Source organism: Ostrinia furnacalis, unplaced genomic scaffold (genome assembly GCF_004193835.3).
Source record: "Ostrinia furnacalis isolate ACB-3 unplaced genomic scaffold, ASM419383v2 OfSCF2181, whole genome shotgun sequence".
NCBI lineage: Eukaryota > Metazoa > Arthropoda > Insecta > Lepidoptera > Crambidae > Ostrinia > Ostrinia furnacalis.
This window is the reverse complement of record NW_021132420.1, coordinates 9,084-29,837: the sequence shown is the minus strand read 5'-3', so window position 1 is coordinate 29,837 and position 20,754 is coordinate 9,084. Positions and strand designations below refer to the sequence as shown.

Here is a 20,754-nt window from a genome sequence, read left to right as displayed (position 1 = left end):
AGCGCAATATTTTGTTGTAATTTCTTACAAAACTTGCGCGCAAAAAGCAAATCTAGTATGAAAATCATCAAACTTCTAATGCTCGTAACTCAGTTCAGACTGAGTTTAGAGGTATACATGCCATAGTAAGTTTGGTTTATTACACTATTTTGTAATCAAAAAACAAAGTTTGGTCGATGGCCGCGCGAAAAAAAAAAGACGCCACCTTCCATACATAATCTGGCATTGCCATTTATGCACTCATGTCTGAATTAAATGCATTTTTTATTTATTTTATTTCAGTAAGATATTGATACCCAATCATAGAATGTATTTTATAATACGTTTGTGTGAAGAATTCTGCTCAATCGAATTCGGCATCGTATCGTTTCATAAGTTCTGAGAAAATCACAATGAATCACGTAACAGCTTAGATTAAGGTGAAATTATTGCGCTTTTCCGCCTTCAGGACCAACCAAAACAAAACTGTTGAGTCACTTTTCTCTGGCTTCACCACGTTTTCCTTGTAAGCGGTGGCCACAGTGTTGTAATAAGTAAAATGTACTATGTTGCGTTTGCCAGTCACTCAGTACAAATTGACACTACGTGACGGAGCTGTGTTGCTAATAATTACATACGAGTTCATTCTATGCTGACACATTGACAGAGGACCAATCATACGAACGTCTAACGTCCATTGAGTTATAATGTACTACGTAGTAATATTACTTCAATGCTAACGTCCTAGTTTTTTTGGCGACAGACTCTGAATAATCTTTAAAATAGTGATATAGAATGGAGTATTTCACACGAGCTTTATACATATGGAAAATCCTTACTTCATTTATAAACATCTTCACCCAACCTTTTTGCAGAAACTTATTTTCGTTTCGATCATTTTCACACATTATGAGCTCTACATTAACCATCTTTCAGCATCATAAACTTTTTAAATGTTTTGGATTTTGATATTAAGTCAAGGTAACAAGATTTAAAATACAATTCTGATTCTTGGGAGGACTCTTAATGCTTGTTTTTTTTTTCAAAAACCGCACTATTTAGTGCGCTTCGTCTGATATTCTGATACTAACCTGTCACTGTGTCTTGACACTTTTTTCTTTGGCCACAAATGGAATGCTCCGTAGATCACAGGGTTGACTAGACTGTTGGACATCCCGAAGAAGAAGATCCCGGATAGAAGCTCGTCGCTAAGCTGGAACAATACATTCATTTAGAATAAACAATTTTACAACTTAGATTACCTACGCGTACATATTGTTTTACATTTGGTGTAACTTATTGTACAACCACCGCCGTTATCCCCTCCTTACATATTAAAAAAGTTTTGCCTGTTATTACATAACACGAACAAACAACACTAGGCAATGTCCAAAAAGTAAATTTTATACCGGACTTTAAAATAAACTATGTACTATATTGCGTGCATGCTCATTGCCCATATGGCTCATGCTCATTTTTGAAGCACAAAATTATTTTTTTCGCACTTTTTTCAGTAATTACTACTAATAATATTATTATTGATCACTGCTAACACCTACCCAAGAATTATTCATCTGTGAATAAACCACTTTCATTTCAGTCTCCTCCACGATCAATATTAGCGATCTGTCCTGATAAACCAAGACGTCGGTTTAGATTAAATCGTGCCTCTAGATAATTTGAAAAGTAAATCCTATAGGCAAGTAAATAAAACGGGTTGCCTTATTCTCGTTTATCTCGCAGTAAAGCTTTATTGAATAGCGAAAATGTAGATAGGGGAGACCGAGGTGAATTGTAACAGAGGAGAGTTGTGAGATTGTCGATTTTTTGGAACTTAATAAATACTATCGAGTAACAGTGCGCGTATTTTAGCTCAAGACTCGAGCTAACAATCACCTCTGTTACAACTCACCTCCGTCTACCCTAGACTATTCCATACAACTATAGTAAACAACTCAAAACTAAACGAATCTTTGCTTCAGGCTTCGTGATTGTGTGTGACAGCGTACTGAGTTTTAGTCGGTTCAAATTCGACAAAGCCAATTTTAATACATTATGTACAGTCACGGAATGAAAAGGTTCGTCAGTTTTCAAATTGATTCCTTCAACGAATCACGAGCACATATTACCTTTTGAAACTATGTTACAGAATAATCTCGAGTTAGAGAATATAATCTTTAACTGTTCTTCAGTAAAGTTCAAACTTATTCAAATTAAAGTTGTTTGACGATTTAACTTGTCAAGAAGATTATTATGATTGATAAACTAAAACCTTCTTGTTGGTTCAACCTGCCATTATCTATTAAATATAAAAAACTACATTTTGTAACATTGCACTGATGGGATAGAAAAATAAACAAGCAAAACCTTATTCGTTAGCAAACGTCATATTTATTTAAATGTTAGCAGCACTGTTTCTTGCACGTTTATGTTGGCAGCTTTGACTCTTACAGTACCTAGTGCAAGCGAAAACCGACACTAAGGTGACGAACCTTTTTATTCCGCGACTGTACATTACAAGTCTGATAGGTATCAGAATGTCATTTGTAGGCATTCCCTTTGAATATTTAGGATACATTTGTGTGTTTGTTAGTAATTTCAATGTAAATTACTTTAAACTTTAAGCAGGAGCTACATTATTACTGCTAGAGAAAACCTCACTACAACTAAGTCAAAAGATAAAAGATCTTTAGTAAGAGTTTTATCCAAAAATCTTAAAAGTTCTGTTCAAACCTTCACAAAATCTAGTAAGGCTTGGCCGCAAACTTACCTATTCTGCCAACTTTGATCTCTATGAACTACTGTAATTAATTTGCAGTTGCTATTTCAGTCAATTACTTTTTGTATTGTAGAATGTGGAAAGTAAGATAAAAGATCCAAATTTATTGCAAAATTTGGAAATTTTCAGCTCATTATCGACTTAAAATCAACAAAATCGAGTTTCTAATTTACTCGTCAGAAAGTGCAAAGATTTCAGAAGCCTCTACGCTTTATTTAACTTTCTCACCTAATCCTACTAAAGATTCCATTATATCAGAGCTTAATCTTGTTTATATTGTTTCGCGAATTTTTGCCTACATTTTAGTGAGAACAAGAGTGAATGTTATAATCTGAAGTAATCCTATGAAGACCGAAAAGCTGGATGATTATTAGGTTCATATCTTTTATATTTGATAAAACATGTTGGTTGCCCTTTATCAAGTTGGAGATAGCAATGAACTAAATAGATAGGCTTTAATAAATGAGAGACGAGACGACCTACATCAAGTAGTATGATAATTTTTACTAATTATTATAAAAGATCGAAAAAGAGATTCCTTTGCTTATAGGTACCTAATTTGAACTCTAGTTATTTTGTAAAGAAGTAATGATAAAGAAATTATTAAAACCCACTAACTGCATTCAGCTATCTTTGTTTCAGTCATTTACTAGTTAGGAGCATAGTTAGTTTCCCTCATTTTGGTTTCTAAAGACGTATTCGTACAATCTATACTTTAATACTACTTATCTATACTAATATTATAAATGCGAGAGTAACTCTGTCTGTATTGCTTTCACGCCTAAACCACTGAAGCGATTTTGATTAAATTTGGCATAGAGATAGTTTGAGTCCCGGGATTTTTCCCTTATGTCCTTACATAGGATAGTTTTTATCCCGGTTTTTGAAACAGGGACGCGCGCTATAAAGATTTACTGTGACAGACAAAATTCCACACGGGCGAAGCCGCGGGTGGAAAGCTAGTTTTGTTATAAAGAAGGACACAATAGAAACGTTCAAAGTTATTTTGAGACATAAAATGTGTTATTATTACCATAATATCCGATATCACAGTTACGTCAGGTTATTGAACTCGGTTGATATCTACTCGTATTATTACTTATGAACGTTTATGGCCGTAGCAATACATTCACCAATTTTATGTGGTCATTGGTTGTTTGATCAGGGACCAAATTATTTCACAGTATGAATAAGTCGTGAACCTAGCAAAGGAACGTGCTCGGAAAACCTTATTCTATCGTTAGTCTACTACTTGTAAAAGCTTTTTGTTCTTTCTAATAACCTTTCATTCTACTTTAAAGTTGAAAAGAATTGTCTTTTCTCTAGTTTGTCTAAAGGATCGCTAAAAGATCACCTAAATTGTGCCGTTCTAGCTTTCTGAGTAATTTATGACTATCAATTTGTGTGGTGTGTAATAAAGGATCTATTTATCTACATCGAATGTCTTACTAACCAAATTACCCTTATTTATTTTTGTATAAATTGGGGGAGGCCTTTGTCCAGCAGTGGACGTCTTTCGGCTGAAACGAACGAACGAACGAACGATTTTTGTATAAATATATTGGCACACTAGCGGCCGCCCGCGACTTCGTACGCGTGGACCTCGTTTTACTCCATTAGGGGTGGAGTTTCGTAAAATCCGCTCTTAGCATCTATAGCGCATACATTTTAAATTTCAACTCGCTTACTTTAAACACATAGGACTTTCATAATATAAACTTCCAACCCTCCTTTTATCTCCTTAGCCCCCGTAGTTGATTTCTNGCTGAACCGTACCCTAATATTCATCTCGGTAGATGGCGGCACTTAATAAGAATTTGCAAGGAAGTTTGTAAAAAGTCACTAATTAACACTTTGATTTGCTCGTTTAAACACAGTGAATGATTCAAATAGGTACATACAGTGAATGGTTCAATTACATAAAATATCTTTATTTATTAAATTTTCAATATTATTACGAACAGCGTTATTCATAGTACATGTAATATTTAGTTACTAATTTACTAATGATGTCGATAGATGGCGGTTGACAGCTTTGCCTTCATGAATATTTACGTACCTCAAAAATTTTTGTCAGGCGCAAGAAGATTTTAACCAATGACGATAGATGGCGCTTTTCCACGTCTTATGAAAATCCCAAATATTTTACGGGACCCTATTTTTTTCCAAAATAAAATTTAGCCTATGTTACTCGTGAGTTATGTAGCTTTCGAATGGTGAAAGAATTTTTAAAATCGGTCCAGTAGTTTTTGAGCCTATCCATTACAACTAAACAAACAAACAAACAAACAAAGTTTTCCTCTTTATAATATTAGTGTAGATTTCACAAACATGGAATAGTCGTATAACTATTTGTATGGTAGTTTACATTCTTACCTACTAGATCCTACTTTCATCATCAAAATCAAATATCTTTGTTTGGAGAAACGAATTTTAGTTAAACCCAAACCAATTTCTCTAGTTAGCTTTCTAAATCCGTATTTTTACGAAATCGAATCAAACATAGTCTGAAATCTGTAAAATCCGAGACTGTAATGTAACTGAAGTACTTACATTCTTGTCCGGATTGAGGAACGTAAAAATAATCATCATCACATAGTACGGCGTCCACCAGACGATGAAAGCAGCGACTATTACTACTGACATCCTCAGGGACTTCATCTTAGCTCGATCTATCAGCCTCCGTCGGTTCATATCGGGAGTCAAATAATTTCCGTGTCTCATTACTTCAGGCTGAAAGACTTTTTCGCTCTCTGAAATAAAAGGAAGCATTTTTAAAATTTCTTGACTTATTGTTAATTTCACTAAATTGTTTTACAAGGTACTTTTGTAGGTTTAAGCTCAAACTAACAGGAATTTAAAATTGAAAAATTAATGGTACAACATCAAGAGTAAAGGTCCAACCAAACCAACGCGATCACACGCGATCAGACATCAGCCTGCGTGCAGCGTGGAGATCAATGCATGCAGATATGAACAGAATCTGTTTGTTTGGTTTATTTCTGAGTTGTATTTTCCATTACAGAAACTTGAAGGGGAATTATTTAGAGAAAATCCCTCTATATCTTTTCTTCTCAGTTTTCGAATTTCCATTTCTTTATTAGTAAGAAGCTAATTCTGTCTAAGGCTTGCAGCAAAACAACGTTGGCTTACTACGTAAAATACCGACTGACAGGTCTCAAGTCTTAAGATTCAATAAAACCAACGCGATCATACGCGATCTGCCGGCGTGCAGCGATGGCGATCAGACAAATGCATTGATCTCCACGCTGCACGCAGGCTGATGTTTGATCGCGTGTGATCGCGTTGGTTTGGTTGGACCTTTACTCTTGATGTTGTACCATTAATTTTCCAATTTTAAATTCCTGTTAGTTTAAGCTTAAACCTACAAAAGTACCTTGTAGGTAAAACAATTTAGTGAAATTAACACTAACTCGTTAAGCTAAAGCGTCCGTAATACGTTTACTCTCTCTAATACATACATGCAGTTTTATCTTTTCACTCGTTATCTAGGAAGTGGTTGGACCATATTAAATGGAGAGAGATTTAGAAGGGAACTCGGAGGCAAGGATTTAATATTTGTGGGCGAGGTTTAAAATGTGGTCTGCAAGATATGAGAAAAGCAAAGTTAGGTTAGGTGTGAATGCTGCAACATAGTATGTTAGTGGAAGTGAAGAAAAAGGCCAGTATATCAGTGTTAAAAATTTAACCAATGATAAGCATGTATTGCATTGTGTGTTAAAAGTGACTCCAAGTGAAAATGACTCTGTGTATAAAAATACCTACATTTTAAGAAAAAAAGTCACATCTTAAGAAAAAGTTTTATTTAAAAAATTATACAATTTTATAAAACGTATCATATCATTCCAGTGTTAATACTGTTTATACTATCATGCCTTCATCACTTAAGCGAATCTAATTTGAAAAGGAATCACGTAGAAATCTTTATTTCTTTTCAATATAGAGTAAGGAATTCAGAAATTTGTCTCACTTATATGAAGCACGTGCTGAGCCCCACTGATTTATTACATTGGAACGTTTCTAACCAATATCACATACTTAACCATAGATGTATTGCCTTTTATGCCAATATTGTACACAAGTAAATCACTAGCAAATGATTTGAAGAACGAACAAATCATTTTACGTACAATTTGTTCAATATAATATACTTACGAATACTTTAAAGAAGTAAAATAATTAATGGGCAATTTTCCGCCACTTGATTTTAGCAATTCTGCGAGCTATGTCGGCTACTTTGGTTCTCCTGCGGATCTCCTCATTTCTGATTCGATCACGCAGGGAAACTCCGAGCATAGCCCGCTCCATTGCCCTTTGGGTGACCTTGAGTCTTCTTATGAGGCCAAAACTCGATGTTAATACATCAACGTCTTAGGTATGTGAATATCCGAATCGTAAGAGGACATAAATATTAACCATTAAATAAGGATGTTTACGTTTCGTTAGACAAGTTACCAAGAAAAAGCATTAATTTCACCAATAGTAATTTACATGAATCACAAGCAATCACATAAATCAGTTCTTTTATATTCCCTCATAATGACAAGGATTGAAAGCTGATAATATTTGACCTTTAAGATTTTCTGCTCCCGTAACTTTTCTATCAAATTCTCTTGCTTTTTAGGGTCCTGACAAGGTTTTGCTAGGAAACTATTAGCACTTGAGAACTGTAATTTTGTGGAGGTAGGTATATTAATCACGACGACAAAACGGTAAAATAAAATTTTGAAAAAAAAAAATTAGGGTAGCACTACATGACGTAGTGGCAATAATTTTCATCTTCTACCCCATCGTGTGGGGTATCATTGGATAGGTCTTTTAAAATGGCTTAGGGCTATTTTTCCATGTAGAGATCTGTTTGCAAATTATTAAAGTTTAAAGTGCCAATTTTTGTACGAGTACCTTAGGGCCTTCGCCCCCTTCTAAAATCTAAACTATTTGCTTAAAAAATCTGGAAAAATTCGTAATAATAATACTACATTAGTACTAGTAATCTGGGGGCACTGTTGTGCCCCAAGTTATTACCAAGTCAAGCCATAACCGAAATTAAAAAATTTTGCTCGACTTGGCGGTTGCACTACCGTACCCCCAAATATTTTAGTTTTTAGTTGATTCATACACCAAACACTACTTATATTCCAAATTTGAAGCTTCTAGGTCTGCTAGAAGTGCCTTAGAATTTTGATAATCGGTGAGTCAGTCAGTCAGTCAGTCAGTGAGTGACAAAATTAAGAAACCTTGTCCCGTTATAATTCTTAAACTACTGGTTCAAATTGAATGAAATTTTAAATATACCGTGTCTTTACAATGCCTGCATAGCTAATGAAAATTCAGTCTTCTAGTTTTATCCACAACGAAGTTACAGGCGGTCGAAAATGGCCTGAATTGCTTCGAGAAAAGGATGGTACGGCCGTGCCGCTTTTTACTATTGGCTTGAAAAATGTGGAAAAATTCGTAATAATAATACTACATCAGTACTAGTAATAGTCATTTGACTCGTGTATTATAAAATTTTATTCCTCATAAAAAATTCTTAGAAGAAAATATACAAAGTGACTTTAGATGAAGTAATTGCTTGTTTCTGAAATATATTGTGGTAACTACGGACAACTTCGGAACCCTACACTGCGCGTGGCCCACGTACTTGGCCAATTTTTATTAGATAAAAACTTATTAAAAACATTGAATGTCTCTTCTAATGATTAGTTTCTAATTTATTAGGAAATGCTGAAACCATAAGCAACGCACACAATAAAGTAATTATAAGTAAGGATAACTTACTTGCAATAGTTCTCACTGTGGACACATACGTGGATATTAATATGAGGAGAGGCAAGATAAACATGAATATCAAGGACAGAGTAGTGTACGCTTGCTCCTGCCACCTTTCCGTGTAGAACCCATGCGTGACGCACTGGTAGAAGTCCTCCACGAAAGGGCCTTTAGCCACTCCAAAAACCACTGCCTGAAAAAAAAATACGAGTCATTCATCTAAATGTTGACAAAAACCGGTCACCAATATTTTTGCAACATCAGCTGAACACGGTCAGTAAAACTAACGTACACCAAAAATTGAACACTTTAACTGATCGTGAATGCACAACTTCAATCATTACGTAGTTTTATAAAATAAGGAGCAAAATCCAAGGATAGAGTTGTCCGGTATACGTCATTGATTCCATCAAATCGACTGGTACTAGATGTAAAATTATATGGGAAAACTATTCTATCAGAGCGTTAATGGGTATACCTAATCTTTTTATTTTTGTTTTATACGTAAACCAATTTGTTTTCATGTTTTCAAATAAAATGTTATCTCGTTCGGATCAGAGTCCACTCTAGAAAGATTTTATAGGTTATAATAAATGATTTCACTACCTTAATCATAAAAATCAATCAATCAATCAATCAATTCATTCCCTTTTTACATGTTTTAGTGAAATCAACTTTGGACAGAAGCTCGCCATTTTATTTTTATTTCACGAAAGAATTTATCACTTGAAATAAAAACAAAATGTTGAAATCAGACTGTTTGTAATTTCAGACACTGAAAGCTTTAAATATCTACCTCGTCTAGTTCATGTGATGAACATAAGTGCTAAGTAAGCGTTTTGTATATCCATTTACATATTTATATACATTTCACGGGTGTGTATTGTTCAATAATAAAACAAAACATTCAATTCTCAAAGGCACTCTTCTAATTTCACGGTCGCGAACTTTGAAAACTAGACTCAGAAGTTTGGACCGATCGACAAAATATTATTCAAGTTTAACAGCTTTATAACAAACATAAGGTAATTTGCTTTGTTTGGTATAACGAGATCTGTTTGTTTGTAGTGGTAAATAAAAATGAAGTTATTTAATGGAAAACTTAGATATTCATTTAAGTACTGAAAACTTCTTTACTCATAAAATAAGGCACAAAAGGCGTAGCTAACATGATATTCAAAGCGTATTTTTATCGTATAGGAGTATTTTTCGCTGTAGACACGTTTTTTTTCTCGACACATCACGCCTTGCTTATAAATGGGAATGTTTTTGAAACTTTCGTGAAGAAAAATATTTTTTAAATATTTAATCACATTGCACACAGTGCTCTCTGTCACTGTTTTAAAATAAATGGCTCATTTTATTTATTACTCCACTTCCTTTTAAACTATCTGTGTATTTATTGCTGTAATAACAATAAAATAAAAGTTGCACTGTGTAGTGTAAAAATATTATTTTATAAGTCTTTCAAACAATATTTTAAGTGTGAGTAAGAGCGTAAAATTTTAAACGTGAATATACAGTATAAAAGACCTCGTGGCTGAAAAATGTTGAATCATTTGGGGGTGTATGAAAGCTATTGAAGATATGGAATCTACGAGCTCTTATATAACTTACTGAAGTAGGTACTTCTAAAATGCGGTTCGGTGTGGAATATTGAGGACCGTTTTGCGAAACGATCCACATAAGGATTTATTTACACTCACGAGTATGATACATTTTTATTTTAAATTTTAATACTCCAAAGAGAAATATAGAATTGAATAAGAATAAGAGATTTAAATAAAAAAACTTCAATCTAGGTCTCAGAAATGTTTTGACGAACAAAAAAAAAGTAGATAGAAGCGACCTGCTCATTTTAGACAATTGAAAAGACACATAGAACTCAGAGTAACTTTTCGGTTCAAAATTTATAATATTGAGATTATAACGACGCATAATTAAAATATCAATACCCTTGATTCTACCACAGAATAATAATAAGTACTTGATTCTACTTCTATAAATCTTATTGTTAAAATAATTGTAACACTAATTAATTATGTACCTACTAATAATAATTAAGAACGTATTGTTTCCTAACTCCAATATACGAGTACAATTACGACGCATCTATTTTAAGGCCCAGGAAATGCTTAAATTAACGTGACTCATGAAAGAAATAAAACAATGAAAGAAGGAGTAATTGATATTAATGGGTAATCGTGACCTTTTAAGAATTACACCCCGTAATTTAATACGCCTTCCAAAGCTTTTAAAAGAGTGGGTTTATGTCAATTAATTGTGCTAAGGAGTGTCGCCACTGAGTGTTTCATTTGCCTGACACTAACGAAAAAGTTCCCGGAAATCAGCTTATGTAAATATATCACTTTTTTGCGGGCAATTTGTTTATTTCACTGCTCACTCCTACGTAGGGGTTGCCAATTACTTTTTTACTAAAGAGAAACATTGCAGAGGCGTTTTTAGAATTACTTTCGTTCGTTTCAGCCGAACGACGTCCACTGCTGGACAAAGGCCTCCCCCAAGGATTTCCACGAAGACCGAATTATTTCCACTGGGGCAGGAAAGTTCTTGAGTGGCGACCACGAGCCGGAAGACGTATCGTGGGCAGACCTCCCACTAGGTGGACCGACGATCTGGTGAAGGTCTCGGGAGGTGCCTGGATGCGAGCGGCGCAGAATTACTTTATTGGCACACAAAATATTTTGAATTTCACAACAATACAAAAGACAGTGTGTCGAAAAGATCCCTGATTCAGCATTAGTCTTTTCAGCAGAGACCTTTTGGGAAACTGGTGTTGTGGTCAAGAAAACAAATAAAAGCTTAGGTTTTAAACAATTTAAACATTAATTATGTATATTGCTCAAATCATAACAAAAATAAATCCATGTGGTAATCACAGGTTAAGTAATACTTAACATGTGGTTGAATAATATCATCACCAAATTCCATCTTAATTTTAAATGAATCTGTAATAGTTCAAGCAAAATAAATTTAGCATGAACCCATAAGAGATGAAATCTCCTGTAATTGAGTAGATTAATCTTTATTTGAGTGTAACGATGTCGGAAAGCGTGAGTTGGCAAATCACGGATAGTTAATGGATTGTTGTTACTATATGTAATGCTTAAAAAACTATTTTCAGAATCATAGAGTAATAAGAGATTTGCTGTATTATTTCTATTATTTTTCTCTGAATGATCTTTGTTAAAATTCTTTTATGTGTAACATAAAACCGAACAGTCTTATAGCCATGAAATTCGCCCAAAGCTAGTTATTAATTTTGCAGTAATATTGATAATGACACTTAATAAAAATTTAGTTTGAAATACAACTCATAACGCTAAAAAAGTTTAATTACTTAATACATAAAATAAGTTTTATACGATTTCTATCACAATCTACGAGTATCACAACTAATATTATAAATGCGAAAGTAACTCTGTCTGTCTGTCTGTCTGTCTGTCTGTCTGTCTGTCTGTCTGTCTGTCTGTCTGTCTGTCTGTCTGTTACGCTTTCCCGCTTAAACCTCGCAACCGATTTTGATGAAATTTGGCATAGAGATAGTTTGAGTCCCGGGAAAGAACATAGGATAGTTTTTATCCCGGTTTTTGAAACAGGGACGCGCGCGATAAAGTTTTTCTGTGACAGACAAAAATCCACGCGGGCGAAGCCGCGGGCGGAAAGCTAGTATTCTATAAAAGCGAAAGGTCACTGATTGACTGACTCACTCAATAGGAAATCTCAGAAACTTTATCACCTAAAAACTTTAAATTTATCAGGTAGGTTCGTTATAGGGTGTAGACATCCGCTAAGAACCGATTTTACGAAACTCCATCCCTAAGGGGGTTAAATGGGATCCACGCGTACGAAGTCGCGGGCGACCGCTAATTTAATATAAGGGCTATATTTCACCGGGACACCATGGCGGCGCAACCAGTCGCCGCTACCAACAAAATGTATGCAGCTTTGCGCAACCAAACGGACACCAGGTGAGTAACTCTCTATAGAGCTGTATACATTTTGTTGGTAGCCGGTGACTGGTTGCGCCGTCATGGTTTCCCGGTGAAATATAGCCCTGAGAGGTGAAAGGCAAGGAAAGTCACCTTACTTCTAAAAATTAAACGCGGTTAATAAAATATATTTTCCGGTAACCACAGATTCCAGCAAAGTTACAAAAGGTTCAATTAACATTAATATCATTTCACTAAAAGGTTCCCGAGACATTTCCTGGTACCTACGTTTCAACTAAGTTTTAATTTGTTCGTTGATTAGTTTGTTGCTATTAATTTAGTGTAGATATTTTACCCATAGTTCACTAAATGATAGGAAATAGCCGTCGAAAACATCCAACATCCGACAGACATACAACTTTCAGGCTTTACCTATGTTAAAATTCAAGAGTCGAGTAAAATTTGCTTGCATTATTTTCACTATGAAAATATAAAAGGGAATATGCAAGGTTTTCTATTTCTCATATTTCAGTAGCTTTGGCATTATAAAATCAATCAGTGATTTTCTTTATCAAATATTTCAAAAGATACTTATGTTTTTTTTTCCATACAATATTTAAACACTTGTAACTTTTTTGTTTTACAGTCCGATTTCAATACTAGTTTTTCAGAAATTCTATGATTTAACTAAAGTGTTTATCTATACATAATTTATTAACTTTTAAGATCGATGCATATATTATTATTGTCACTGCAGTTTTGGTAAAATGTCGCGAAACTGTTGCAGCCAGCGGCAAAAAACTACTTTTACTCATCATGAAGTACATAGTTACATGATACCTTAGCAACATCAGATTGCCTGATAGTATAGTCTAGCCAGCGAAACTACTAGAAAAACATCCCCAAATCACTTCAGCAATCTTGATCCAATTTAGCCTGTACCCGTCCAAATGATCACTTATCCTTTTTTACGTCTAACCCTAACCCCTTTAACCAGTTTAGGTACAGTAGTGTCGTCAGGAAATAGCTAAATAATTTATCTAGCTAATACCGTATCATATTGCCTGAAATTATTTAATTTTTATTTATTTAGATAACCAATACTACACACAGCCAATGTTCAAAATGTGCCAAGCCTTGTTTTAAAATTTATTTTGCTGGAAATAAGTGGTTTTATTGAGTACGGGTTTTCAGATGGCTTAAGACTTATATTCTCAATTTGGCAGATGAAAAAATCGGACGGACTTTTAATTTGTTACAAAAGAATAAGGACGGTTCATGAAAAACTATGTCCAAGGTTACTTGAGATTGCCTTTTATTCGTTAATAGTATTCGACATTGTCAGTTTACCACGGCGAAGTATATTTTAATGTGTGTCGAATCGTTTTTAGTATCGCTACGTCTCGTACGGTGTAACGAACAATACCCTAATTAATAACAAATATATTTAGCAGTCAGTTCGAACAGCTGTATTTGTTTAAAACGAAAAACTGCGATGTGTCATGAGTAATCAATGTTGGAATATAAAATATGCTACATTTTCAGTTTGCTGTTTTTATTTCAATACAATAATACATTTATACTTGTAGTCAGGGTGCTGACGTCAATACAACTTGTTGTTATTGTACGCGAGTTGAATAACATGAAGTATAAGTATTTACGAGTATGCGCGAACTGAAATTTTATTGCAAGAGCGCTATTGGTTTCATTGTTTAATATTATACTTTTGTATAATTTTCGTATTTAAAGTCTCATAGCTAGGTATAAACTTGAGGTGTTACTGCATAAAAATAGCACTGTATGGTAAAATAGAAATAATTGCACTAAAATTAATTTAAATAACTTAATTCTGTCACACATACCCAATGTCGTCGTAACTATAATTAAAATTTAAAAACTATATAGAGTAATTTTTAGTAATCATAGTAATAGACTCAGCTATGATACCAGTTTAAAAATGTGTCCGCCTACCTAATGACACTTAATATTTCAATCCCAACTTTACTCCGTAGGGTTGAAATGTGCTCGGTAACTTTTAATTGCCTTGCTTTTAAGTTTGATAAATCCTCCACTTTTGAACTTACAGAATGTTACAATTTTATGACGTAAATACTGCCTACTATATTAATGGTTAAGCTTTCTGTGCGAATGCTTGCTTTGATACTTTTGTTTTCTGACAAACAATAAATTGTAAAACTTGCAACTTGCAACTAAACAACGGTTTACAGTATGTTTAGATTCATATAGTAGATCAAGTTCCAAAATATAAGTTGACCTCTCAACTGGCAGTCGTCCAACGTAAATGAGAGGTCATGGATGACTGGAATACTTTCAGGCATAAGAAGTTGGAGGAGGTGTTTAATCTTATGATTGGTCCATTTTCAAAAAATTCTTCTTCACTAAGAAGGTGCAGTCCTGTTGTCCCCCCAACTTGGCCCCCCTAGGGGAGCCAACAGGATTTCTAAATCCTGTTGTCCCCCCTGGCTAGGGGAGACAACAGGACTAGATTTTTAATAATGATTTGAGGACTGTTGTCCCCCCTGGCAAAAATTATTTAAAAGCCATAAAATTTTATAACATAATTTATGAAAAACTGAAGTATTTGACTGAATGCCAAATTGCCAAACTGAATACCTAAACGTTTGTCAAGGTAATATTACAATTTTGATAGGTATTGGTGCCGGCCGGTATTAACTAACACTTANTTTTATAACATAATTTATGAAAAACTGAAGTATTTGACTGAATGCCAAATTGCCAAACTGAATACCTAAACGTTTGTCAAGGTAATATTACAATTTTGATAGGTATTGGTGCCGGCCGGTATTAACTAACACTTACAAACTTGAAAGAAGAACGGTCATCTGTGACCCAGGCCCGACAGAAACGAGACATACCTCAGTGTTTTTGTCATGTCTTAATTAGTTAAATTATATATTTTTTATATTCGAAATCTATGTATAACACCAAATTATTACCCTTTGTTTTTGTTCAGGCGTCATACAAAAACTAATACAAAATGCCTATTTATCACCAAAATTGGTAAATGTATGTACCTAAATAGCTGCTATGGAATGTATCTAGGTGACCTGGAGATGCAGCCGGATTATACAGGGTGGAAACGAGAAGTTACAAAATCCAAAAATTCAATGTTACCAACTTCCATAATCTGTAACCTATTATTGGTACTATTTGAAAGAGCTCGTGAAGCACGTTCAGAATCTGTAACTAGTTTTTCGATATCTTGTATAGTTTAGAAATAATCGAGTGAGATCACTTATCGTTCCATATGTATAACCACCCTGTATAATCCGGCTGTATCTCCAGGTCACCTAGATACATTCCATAGCAGCTATAATAGACATTTAGGGACATACATTTACCAATTTTGGTGATAAATAGGCATTTTGTATTAGTTTTTGTATAACGCCTGAACAAAAACAAAGGGTAATATTTTGGTGTTATACATAGATTTCGGATATAAAAATATATAATTAAACTAATTAAGACATGACAAAAAAACTGAGGTATGTCTCGTTTCTGTCGGGTCTGGGTTTTTTTTGTATGGGGTGTGACCGTTTTTCTTTGGCATGTAGGTTTCCTTATAGGGTGTAGACATCCACTAAGAATGGAATTTATTTATTAAAGGATTGAAAATAATATGACGAAATCGCGGGCGGCTGCTAGTTGCATCACTGTCACTGAGCAAGTAATTTGTTGAATATTATGATTAACTAGCTGTGCCCGCGACTTCGTATGCATGAAAACCCGTTTTCGCAACATTTTTCATTTTTGCTCTGCACCTATTACTTACTCGTAGCGTGATAGTATATAGCCTATAGCCTTCCTCAATAAATGGGTTATCTAACACTGAAAGAATTTTTCAAATCGTACCGATAGTTCCTGAGATTAGCGCGTTCAAGTAAACAAACAAACTCTTCAGCTTTATAATATTAAGTATAGATTTAAAATTATTCAGTTTTAGCATCCTACCTACTAATGTTGTAAGTAAATGCGGAACTTTGTGAGTATGGATGTTTGATACTCTTTCACGTAAAAACTACTAAACGGATTTTTACTTACACTTGATAAACTTTACAGTACCTAGATAATATTTTTTATACTACATGAGAATAGCATAATAGAGGTACTCAGCTTTTGCCTACGGCTTTGTCCGCTATATGTCTATATGTTTATATTTATATATAGGGATAATTCATAACGATTTTGTCAAAAGCAAGTAAAGCAGATTTTGAAATAGTCTGAAATAGTACCGGTACCAAGAACTTATATTTTTTTCGTTATCTAATCCAAATGTTAATATTATTTGACATACGTTTAGGTATTCAGTTTGGCAATTTGCCATTCATTCAGGTACTCCAGTCCTTCTTAAATGTTATAAAATTTTATGGCTTTTAAATAATTTTTGCCAGGGGGGACAACAGTCCTCAAATCATTGATTAAAAATCTAGTCCTGTTGTCTCCCCTAGCCAGGGGGGACAACAGGATTTCGAAATCCTGTTGGCTCCCCTAGGGGGGCCAAGCAGGGGGGACAACAGGACTGCACCCACTAAGAATGCCGCGAATTAGGATTGCATGTCATTACCTGAAACCAGCGCGTTACTCATATAATTATTTTGTATTGAAATATGCCATAAGATCCACATTTGTTCAAACATTATAGTTACGCAGCTGTATTACCCATGAACGTTCTGATACATTTTCATCCACNAAACACTACTTATATTCCAAATTTGAAGCTTCTAGGTCTGCTAGAAGTGCCTTAGAATTTTGATGATCGGTGAGTCAGTCAGTGAGTCAGTGAGTGACAAAATTAAGTAACTTTGACCCGTTATAATTCTTAAACTACTGGTTCAAATTGAATTAAATTTTAAATATACCGTGTCTTTACAATGCCTGCATAGCTAATGAAAATTCAGCCTTCTAGTTTTATCCACAACAAAGTTACAGGCAGTCGAAAATAGCCTGAATTGCTTCGAGAAAAGGATGGTACGGCCGTGCCGCTTTTTTGCTCGACTTGGTGGGGGCACTGCCGTGCCCCCAGATAAACTAGATTGTGTACTTCTACGCCCTATTTTATGCGTTACCGCTGAGTTCTGCGTGTGTATAAACGCAATTGGAATCTGAAGATCTCAGCGAATAGGCTCTTCAGATAATAAATGTGAATAGCCCTCAGAGTAGATTTAGAATTGAGTCTTTTGTTTTAATTAATCTACTTAATTAAAGATCCTAGAGTCATTTTATTAATTGTATTGCGTAGTTAAATTTTATTTGCTTCCATGTTTTTGTAAGTAGATACGGCCGATAGCACAACAAGCTAAAGCACTGTAGTACCTATTATGTTATTGTATTAGGTCAGATTTGAAAAAAAAACTGATGTGCTGTCAACAGCCTAGTCAGCTGTACGTAAAATCTTAAAGTAAAATAGAAGTAACAGCACTAACCTGTGGTATACTCAACAAGAAACTCAACACCCACGCAATAATGACTAGTTTTCCACTCCTCGTTGCGGTGGCCATGCTTTTCATGGGATATTTGACGGCCAGCCATCGGTCCACTCCAATCAAGACTAGTATGAACGTGCTCAAGTACAAAGCGAACATTTGAAGGAACTTGAACAGCTTGCAAGCAATGTTGCCAGCATACCATTGCACTGCAAAAGACCACGCCGCTTCTCCGGCGATACAGAATATAGTAACTAGTACGTCAGCTATACTAAGCTGGAATATTAAGCTGTATATTGCCGTCCAAGAGGGTCTCGCCCGCCCCCTACTCCGTTTGCCTCTCTTTAAGCTAATTATTGTAGCTAAATTACCGAAGAGCGAGAGCACGGCCATCGCCGATAGTATACTCGCTCTAATTACAGTGCTTTTAGTTAGCACAGGGGCGTGTTCGGAACACATGAATTGTGTTCCGTTGTACGTGTGCACACGCCTCATGATATCGTCAGTCTTTGTCTCGTTCAGTAGGAGGATTTCTATGCATTTTTCGATCGGCCACGTAACGTTCGTAGTGATTTCTTTGACCACGAACTCCCTTTCTGTGAGTTCGCTTGGATAAAGGGCGTCCTCATCATATAATGTGGTATTGTTGCCTACGCTCTCCATGTTTCGTCATGCGTGTGGACCGGACTCAGCAGCAACCTGTAACAAGAGGGAAATAATTGGACGTTTTGTTTTTAAGTTGTCTGCTTTGATTTTTATTTTTGCTTATTTTGTTATTAAAATCTCGATGTGTTTAAGAATCGATAGAATTTGAATATGTGAGTTCAGAATCAGTACCTACAATTCCCTAATGATTAGCTTTGAAAATAAGGCCGCCAAAATACAGGGCTTTTATAATTATTCTTGTTTATGCCGTAACGTAATCAAAGCAGACAATTTTATTGTGTAATTAAAGAGTACGAAAGGCGGAAGTACTAGTTTCTTTCAAGATAATCACTTTGTGTAGGTACCTAACGTGGGAATGTTAAAAATAGAGCTGTAAAACATTTCATGAGCATGAACGTTTGAAACTTTAACTGAATAAAACTATGACACAGACAAAACAGCTTATAAAGAATTTATTATGAACAAAACTAAAAATAAATGCAGATGGAATTGAAAGCATTTCTATTGTCATTTGTTAGATGTTAAATGCGGCACTCCTGAAATACTTTATGAAATTTTGTGCAAACTAGCCAAGTATAGGGATATTGTATTCACCATATGTAAAGAGGTAATCACTCGTGTAAAACTTCACAGTTTCCGTATGATTTTCCCACTCTATGTTGTATGGGAATATATTAAATTTCCTACCTACTTCTGGTAAAATGCGCAAAGTAGAATTTCTTGTTAATCCGGCAGTCAGTGAAATTTTACAAACGGCTTCGGGCGTCACTCGAATTCTATAATCATATTGATAAATAATTCATTAGTTTTTTAAACATACTTAATTTCTTTTAATTTATGCAATTCAGAGACTTTATTTACAAATTTATGTAAGTCTAGAAGCAACTGAAAATAAAAATATATTAAGTAAATAAATAAACTATAAATATTCATAAAAACCGCTCTACTATCTAGACCCAAACTGAACTCTAACACCCAGCTACAGATACCAGTATATTAACGTAAACAAAGGAACATAGATACATTTAAGTAAGAAAGACATAAAAACACATTTTTTTTACAATAAACAGAATTTTGTTTGGCTCTAATACAAGAACCAAAACTTTAAATCCTTTTAAGTCGAGTCTTTATACTCTACTAAAGACTCTAGTCGACACTAAGTACCAAATAAAGACATAAGTTAAACGTAAATGCGCCTTTAAATATTAAACGAGAAAAGTAACCCGACACCGGTTTGTAAACTGCCTCATTAGCGCCTATACCATTAAATTATGGGGAATGATAACAAAATGTCTACAATATCACACCTTTCCATAATTTATTATTTAGGCTTGCGTTAATATAATAAATAATTATGGTTACACTAAGCGTCGTACCAAAAATAATGCAAGGTTCATTAAAGATGATAATAAATATCTTAAATTAATTAAATCTGTGGATTTTACGAGCAGGGTATTTGCAATAACCACGATTTTCAGGAAGGAAATTTAAATGGCGCGTCATTTCAGATGGTGTCAACTAATATATTCTAAAAATATGATAATTGTTTTTTACTTGATGCTCTGTTCGTCGAAATCGTTTATCTATATTATGTATTGTGATATTCTAATAAATACTGAATATCAAGTCATCATCTCTACCTTCTTACATTAATTCCTTATGAAAGGCTGAACAAAAAAAATGCCCGTAAATTTTTGTAAGACATAAACTTAAAACAAAATTTAATTATAGCTAAATTAGTTTTACAGTAACTTTGTAACTAATATAAGGGCCATTGAAGCAGAAAAGTTTTAGAGTGGCAACCACGGGCTGGAAGACGCAGCGTGGGCAGGCCTGCCTCCTACTAGGTGGGCCGACGATCTGGGAAGAGCCTGGATGCGGGCAGCACAGGACCGTTCATTGTGGAAAACTTTGGTGGAGGCCTTTGTCCAGCAGTGGACGTCATTTGTCTGAAACGAGATGTAACTATTGTGAGGAAATCAATTTATGGCCCATAAAATTTTCAGTTTTTATTGAGAAATACCTACACATTGTTATACTTTATTATTCAACATTATTTTCTGTAAGTAAACTAACTAACTAAATTCATCCAAACTGTAATTAGAAAGACATTTTTTAC

General features: G+C 34.5%; 1 protein-coding gene across 1 annotated transcript; it reads right to left on the bottom strand.

Moving 5' to 3' along the window:
* Nucleotides 1–1,033: 1,033 nt before the first annotated feature.
* NGR-A21 (neuropeptide receptor A21) lies at nt 1,034–18,670 on the bottom strand. Its single transcript, XM_028307403.1, has 4 exons — nt 17,970–18,670; nt 8,561–8,744; nt 5,312–5,511; nt 1,034–1,192 (listed from the first exon to the last, which is right to left on the bottom strand). Exons 1-4 carry the CDS (start codon nt 18,630–18,632, stop codon nt 1,034–1,036), a joined length of 1,206 nt encoding a protein of 401 aa, XP_028163204.1. The 5' UTR covers nt 18,633–18,670.
* Nucleotides 18,671–20,754: the final 2,084 nt, after the last annotated feature.

Coding starts and splice junctions, on each gene's coding strand:
- NGR-A21 (XM_028307403.1), bottom strand. CDS start 18,632: ATGGAGAGCGTAGGCAACAATACCACATTATATGATGAGGACGCCCTT. Junction 8,745..17,969: donor TCTTGTTGAGTATACCACAG/GTTAGTGCTGTT, acceptor TTTTTTTTTCAG/GCAGTGGTTTTTGGAGTGGC. Junction 1,193..5,311: donor TCCTCAATCCGGACAAGAAT/GTAAGTACTTCA, acceptor GTATTGTTCCAG/CTTAGCGACGAGCTTCTATC.